Source organism: Melanerpes formicivorus, unplaced genomic scaffold (genome assembly GCF_026170545.1).
Source record: "Melanerpes formicivorus ecotype bairdi unplaced genomic scaffold, bMelFor1.0.p_v2 SCAF_164, whole genome shotgun sequence".
Taxonomy (NCBI): domain Eukaryota; kingdom Metazoa; phylum Chordata; class Aves; order Piciformes; family Picidae; genus Melanerpes; species Melanerpes formicivorus.
The window spans coordinates 87518-95011 of NW_027142516.1; the positions used below are offsets into that span (position 1 = coordinate 87518).

At 58.5% G+C, this 7494-nt stretch overlaps 1 protein-coding gene across 1 annotated transcript; it reads right to left on the minus strand.

Moving 5' to 3' along the window:
* Positions 1–1162: 1162 nt before the first annotated feature.
* Positions 1163–4338, minus strand: LOC137457224 (uncharacterized). Its single transcript, XM_068169054.1, is given in 3 exon segments — positions 1163–1950; positions 1952–2541; positions 4312–4338. Coding segments are annotated over 2 exon segments (1242 nt in total). The 5' UTR covers positions 2504–2541; positions 4312–4338; the 3' UTR covers positions 1163–1260.
* Positions 4339–7494: the final 3156 nt, after the last annotated feature.

The following is a 7494-nucleotide window of genomic DNA, read 5'->3' on the forward strand; positions in this document are numbered from 1 at the left end:
CAGGTTGGCAGCTGCTGTGTCCACCTGCAAAACCTCCACCACAGGAACCTGGAGAGATCCCCACCACTGATGCTACCAAGTGTCTGAACCTGGGATGTGTCACATCCTGGGCCAGGAGCTGCAGGTGGTGGAGGCTCACTCCTGGGTTGCGTGAGGAGCGCTGGGGACCTGCTGCTGTGAGTCACTGGCTCCAGATCCCTCTGCTGCAAGAGTCACCCCAGGTGCTTCCTCTCCTAGCCCTACCATGCCACCTCCTGCCAGGAGCCTGGGGCCTTTCACCCCATTAGAGAGAGCAGCTCCAGCCAATTGTCTTCCTTGGTGCCCACAAACCTCTTTCTGATTTCCATCTGGTGTACTCCTGGCCTGGATGACCTCCACTTCCTCCTGGGTCCTCACCTCGGGGAGGTCTCAGCCCTCTCTGCTCTTTCCCAGCACCTCTCAGCTCCAAGCATCACTGAGAAGCAGCTGCTGGAGACACAGAGGTCCTACAGGAGCTGCCTGCCTTGGGGTGAGGCAAAATCTGCCACTGGTGCTCTCTGAAGCTTCAGGAGGCCACAGGTCACGGCTCAGAACATTTCCTTTCCACCACCTCCCACATCCCCTCCTGCTCTGCCCTGCCTGTGCCATTCCCATTCTGGAATCCTCTTCCTGACTTATTTTGGGGGTGTGGGGGGAACATTATTTTCTGGAGGTTTCTGGTGAAAGTCAAAGCACAGCTGGTGCCTCCTTGGTGGAGGACAAGGACCCTCTCCTTTCTACCTCTCTGATGAAATGAGGCTGGGGGGGTTGATGTTAATATTGAGCTGCTGGGCTGCATGAGGAGTCCGTGGTGGAAGCTGTCGCTGCCCAAGCAAGGAGGCTCTGTGGAGCAGGAATGAAGAGACACCGAAGACTCCGGCGTGAGTCAGCCTGGAGCCTCCCTGCATGGGGAAGCTGCAGGCACCAGCTTCGGCCACCAGAAGGACCCAGGAGAGCTCCAAAGGCTGCAGCGGAGGACACGGACACGGATACGGACACGGATACGGACACGAGAGGGCTCTGAGCCAGGAGCTGTGTTTATTGCCTCCACGCCTGCTGTGACACGAGAAGGAGCAGAGCGCGGGGTTGGGCCTTGGAGCAGGTTACAAGCAAGGGGAAAGGAGGAGCGGAGCTGTGTGAGCAGCATGGGGCCGCTGCCCGGCGCGGCGGAGCGGCGGCACAGAGAGAGGCTGCAGTGCAGAGCTGCGGCACAGGGAGGCTGCCCTCGCTCCTGCCCCTTCTCTACTTCGTCTTCCGGGCTGGCGCTTTGCAGATCTGCTGTGGCTGCTGCCTCGGGATGCCCTTTGCCATGGGCATGCAGGACTGCTGCGGAGGGGCACAGACCTGCACTGGAGGGGCACAGATCTGCTGCGGAGTAGCACAGATCTGCTGTGGAGGGGCACAGATCTGCTGTGGAGGGGCACAGACCTGCTTCGGAGTGGCATGGATCTGCTGTGGAGGGGCACAGATCTGCTGCGGAGGGGCACAGACCTTCACTGGAGGGGCACAGATCTGCTGTGGAGGGGCACAGATCTGCTGTGGAGGGGCACAGACCTGCACTGGAGGGGCACAGATCTGCTTCGGAGTGGCACGGATCTGCTGTGGAGGGGCACAGATCTGCTTCGGAGTGGCACAGACCTTCACTGGAGGGGCACAGATCTGCTGTGGAGGGGCACAGACCTTCACTGGAGGGGCACAGATCTGCTGTGGAGGGACGCAGATCTGCTGTGGAGGGGCGCAGACCTTCACTGGAGGGGCACAGATCTGCTGTGGAGTGGCACAGACCTGCTGCGGAGTGGCACAGACCTGCTGCGGAGGGGCACAGGTCTGCACCGGGCAGCACTGTGAGATGCTCTGTCTTGGCTTGCCGTAGGAGGGCTTCCCACCTTGATACCCTGCTCCGCTGCAGGGCTCGGAGCAGACGCCCCCCCCCGTAGCCCTGGCATCCTCCTGAGGTCTGCACTGGGCAGCACTGGGAGCTGCTCTGTCCTGGCTTGCCACAGGAGGGCTGCCCCCCCTGGTACGCTGCTCCGTGGCAGGGCTCGGAGCAGACTCCCCCCCCGTAGCCCTGGCATCCTCCTGACGACCCGCAGCTGTACGTGGGCCTCCTGACGCAGCTCGAACCGCCTCCGTGGCACCCTGAGGACCCTTGGCATCGTTCGGAGCAGACCGACCTGCCGTAGCCTTGGCACCCCCCCGAGGTGCCGTAGCTGTAGGAGGGTCTCCGGACGCAGCTGGAGCCCCCTGCTGCGTGGCAGGAGGCGGCGGAGCCCTGGCAGCGCTCGGCGCAGCGCGGCTGCCGGTAGCCGTAGCAGCGATAGTCGTGGCCCCGCATCCCCTCCGCGCCCCGCTCGCAGCACCCCGAGGAGCAGCTGCCGTAGCCGTAGCGGAAGGGGGTCCGCCGGGTGTCCAGCCAGGACCCCGAGGGGTCGTACCAGGTCGAGTTCAGGTTGAAGAAGGATTCTCTTCCGGAGGAGTAGATCATGGTGGAGCTGGAGCTGGAGCTGAAGCTGGAGGGAGGACCTGGGAAGCAGACAGCCAGGGGCCCTGAGTTTCCATCTCATTCATTTCCCCTGAGCCCCTGGCACCTCGCTCACCCTGGCAGCCTGCAGCTGGAGGCCACTCCTGCAGGTGTCCAACCCTGCTCAGATGATGTCCAAACCTTCTTCCTGACCTTGCTCCTGAGATCTTTTCCCTCCAAGACCAGAGACAACCACAAGGCTCTGTGGCATGGAGTCACCAAGGTTAGGAAAGGCCTCCAAGGTCATTCAGCCCAACCACCAACCCAGCACCACCACAGCCACTGAACCATGTCCCCAGGTGCCATGTCTGTAGCCTTTTGGAACACCTCCAGGGATGGGGACTGGCACTGTCACGTTGGGACATGCTTTAGTGGTTGTGGTAGAGTTGGGTTGATGCAGCCACGATGGCCTTAGAGAGCATTCCCAACCTTCAGGACTCTATGTTCTGCTCTACACTGCTGTAAATCCATACCCAGCTCCCTCAAGAGCTTCCTGGCTTAGCCTATCACCCTCCAGGCTTAGCCTGTTGCCCTCCAGGTTTAACCTATCACCCTCCAGGCTTAGCCTATCGCCCTCCAGGCTTAGCCTACCACCCTCCAGGCTTAGCCTGTCACCCTCCAGGTTTAACCTATCACCCTCCAGGTTTAACCTATCACCCTCCAGGCTTAGCCTGTCACCCTCCAGGCTTAGCCTATCACCCTCCAGGCTTAGCCTACCACCCTCCAGGCTTAGCCTGTCACCCTCCAGGTTTAACCTATCACCCTCCAGGTTTAACCTACCACCCTCCAGGCTTAGCCTATCACCCTCCAGGCTTAGCCTACCACCCTCCAGGCTTAGCCTGTTGCCCTCCAGGCTTAGCCTATCACCCTCCAGGCTTAGCCTATCACCCTCCAGGTTTAGCCTGTTGCCCTCCAGGCTTAGCCTATCACCCTCCAGGTTTAGCCTACCACCCTCCAGGTTTAGCCTACCACCCTCCAGGCTTAGCCTATCACCCTCCAGGCTTAGCCTATCACCCTCCAGGCTTAGCCTGTTGCCCTCCAGGCTTAGCCTACCACCCTTCAGGCTTAGCCTGTTGCCCTCCAGGCTTAGCCTATCACCCTCCAGGCTTAGCCTACCACCCTCCAGGTTTAACCTATCACCCTCCAGGCTTAGTCTATCACCCTCCAGACTTAGTCTATCATCCCCCAGGTTTAGCCTACCACCCTCCAGGCTTGGCCTACCACCCTCCAGGTTTAACCTATCACCCTCCAGGCTTAGCCTATCGCCCTCCAGGCTTAGCCTATCATCCCCCAGGTTTAGCCTACCACCCTCCAGGCTTGGCCTACCACCCTCCAGGTTTAACCTATCACCCTCCAGGCTTAGCCTATCGCACTCCAGGTTTAGCCTATCATCCCCCAGGCTTAGCCTACCACCCTCCAGGCTTAGCCTGTTGCCCTCCAGGTTTAGCCTATCACCCTCCAGGCTTAGCCTATCACCCTCCAGGTTTAGCCTATCATCCCCCAGGCTTAGCCTACCACCCTCCAGGTTTAGCCTACCACCCTCCAGGCTTAGCCTATCACCCTTCAGGCTTAGCCTATTGTCCTTCAGGCTTAGCCTATCGCCATCCAGGTTTAGCCTATCATCCCCCAGGCTTAGCCTACCTCCCTCCAGGTTTAGCCTACCACCCTCCAGCCCTCAGGGTGGGCCACGGGCTCAAGGTGCCAGGCCTGAGACCTCCTGAATCCAGACACCCACCCAGAAGTGAACCCAGCTGCTCTGGGATGAGTCTTACCCAGTTCACCAGGGCAGGCAGCCGCTGACCAGGGCAGCAGATTGTGAGAGGCAGTGGGATGGAGACCTTTTATATGGCTCCAAACCTTCCCCTTGCCCATGAAACACTCTGGAGGAACGAGGATTAAATTATTTATTGGCAAAGCATCTCCTCCTCTCTGTTCCCAGCACCTGGCATCTTCTGCCTGACTCACTGCTCCTGATAAGCAGCTCCTCTAATTATGATGCAGTGCTGAGTGGTGCCCATAAGGGACCTGCACACATGGGGAATATGAGGCAGGTAATAACCTCCTTATTCACCAGCTCCAGAGGGCCCTGGCAGCCTGGCAGGTGACCTGTGAGTCAGGGGCAGTGATGTGCACCAAGCTCATGTCCCTCCTGCTCCCCTGTCAGGAGCATTTCCAGGTGCCTGCAGCACAGGCAGGTGACTGGGAAGTGCCAGCTCAGAGTCACCAAAGGCAAATCACTCTGGTGGGGGTTGGTGAAGAAGAGGTTGGCTCTGTGGATGGTGGAGTGGGGGGTGGGGGGGACGGTGGCTTGAGTGGGGTGGATGCTGCTCCCTCGACTTTGGCAAAGCTGTTGGCACAGGGTCCCGTGGCAGCCTGGCAGCTGACCTGGTGTGGTGGGTTTGAGAGAGAACACAGCCTCAAACAGTCACAGCTGGTCAAGGTGTGGCCTGGGTGGGTGACTGCATGGTGGGAGAGAAACTGGCTGCTGGTGTTGGCTGCCAGCCTGATGAGTGCCCTGCATGATGGGATGGACTTGGCAAATCTTCAGCTGGCACCAAGCTGGGCTGAGGGGCTTGAGTCATGGGGAGTGGGAGATGGACCTGCTGGAGAAGTGATCCTGGTGGAAAATGAGACATGGACCTGTTGGAGAAGTGATCCTGCTGGAAAATGAGGCATGGACCTGCTGGAGAAATGATCCTGCTGGAAAATGAGACATGGACTTGCTGGAGAAGTGGTCCTGCTGGAAACTGAGACATGGTCCTGCTGGAGCAATGGTCCTGCTGGAAACCGGGACATGGACCTGCTGGAACAATGGTCCTGCTGGAAACTGGGAGAAGGACCTGCTGGAGAAGTGATCCTGCTGGAAAATGGGACATGGTCCTTCTGGAGAAGTGGTCCTGGTGGAAAATGAGACATGGACCTGTTGGAGAAGTGATCCTGCTGGAAACTGAGGCATGGACCTGCTGGAGGAATGGTTCTGCTGGAAACTGGGAGATGGTCCTGCTGGAGCAATGGTCCTGCAGGAAAATGAGGCATGGACCTGCTGGAGAAGTGATCCTGGTGGAAAACGAGACATGGACCTGCTGGAGAAGTGATTCTGCTGGAAACTGAGACATGGACCTGCTGGAGGAATGGTCCTGATGGAAACTGGGACATGGTCCTGCTGGAGAAGTGAACCTGGTGGAAACTGGGAGATGGACCTGCTGGAGGAATGGTCCTGCTGGAAAATGAGACATGGACCTGCTGGAGAAGTGATCCTGGTGGAAAATGAGACATGGACTTGCTGGAGAAGTGGTCCTGCTGGAAACTGGGACATGGTCCTGCTGGAGCAATGGTCCTGCTGGAAACTGGGACATGGACCTGCTGGACAAGTGATTCTGCTGGAAACTGAGACATGGACCTGCTGGAGAAGTGATTCTGCTGGAAACTGGGACATGGACCTGCTGGAACAATGGTCCTGCTGGAAACTGGGAGAAGGACCTGCTGGAGAAGTGATCCTGCTGGAAAATGGGACATGGTCCTGCTGGAGAAGTGGTCCTGGTGGAAAATGAGACATGGACCTGCTGGAGGAATGGTCCTGCTGGAAACTGGGACATGGTCCTGCTGGAGAAGTGATCCTGGTGGAAACTGGGAGATGGACCTGCTGGAGAAGTGGTCCTGCTGGAAAATGAGACATGGACCTGCTGGAGAAGTGATCCTGCTGGAAAATAAGACATGGACCTGCTGGAGGAATGGTTCTGCTGGAAACTGGGAGATGGACCTGCTGGAGGAGTGGTCCTGGTGGAAAATGAGACATGGACCTGCTGGAGAAGTGGTCCTGCTGGAAAATGGGACATGGACCTGCTGGAGAAGTGGTCCTGGTGGAAAATGAGACATGGACCTGCTGGAGGAATGGTCCTGCTGGAAACTGGGAGATGGTCCTGCTGGAGCAATGGTCCTGCAGGAAAACGGGACATGGACCTGCTGGAGAAGTGGTCCTGGTGGAAAATGAGACATGGACCTGTTGGAGAAGTGATCCTGCTGGAAAACGAGGCATAGACCTGCTGAAGGAGTGGTCCTGGTGGAAAAGGAGACATGGACCTGCTGGAGCAATGGTCCTGCTGGAAACTGGGACATGGACCTGCTGGAGAAGTGATCCTGGTGGAAACTGGGACGTGGACCTGCTGGAAGAGTGGTCCTGTGGCTGGGATGGACTAACCAGGACGTGTGGGCTGGGACAGCTGGACCAAAGCTGACCTGGCAGTGCTGCTGCGGGCTCTAAGCCGACCTCTGGTCTGTGGGCTCTGAGTCACCACTTGGGCACCGCGCCAGGAGGGTGCCCTGGAACTGGCTTCAGTGAGAAGAGGCTGGGAGGGGATCTCTGGAGCCGAAGTTCCCAGGGCTGTGGGGTTGGTTTGGTTTTGCTTGGTTAACACAAATCCCTGCAGCTTCTGCTCGAGGAAAAGCAGAATTCATTTCCTCTCCGGGCTCCCTTGGGGGTCAGCGGTGGGGGTGAGGACTCCTGGAGTGAGGTTTAGACAACACAAAGCAGCAACCATAAATATTTGAACCTTCCCAGGGGGAGTTGTTTGGGGTTTTTTTTCTGGCAAAACAAGAGAAACCCAGGAGGGTTCCTTGAGGGCCTGCAGGAGGTGGGCGGCCAGGGGCTGCAAGGGAAGGTCCTGGCCTCCTGCAGGGAAGGAAAAGGCATTCCTGGCATGCACGGCCACGCCTTGTGCTGGGACACGCTTTAATTATCAGGATGAACATCTAGATGAGGGATGGCCTCGTGCTGCTGCGTTGCTACCCGGCTGATGAAGGGGGTGGCACGCACTGGGTGGGGGGCAAACTGTGCTTAGATCCCCTGCTGGTGGCCCACAGGGAGGCCCCTGCGCTGCTCCTGCCCTGGGCAGCCACAGGGGAGAGGTTGTGAGAGCACACAGAGAGGGGAAAACCCCAAAGCCCAGATGGTGAAA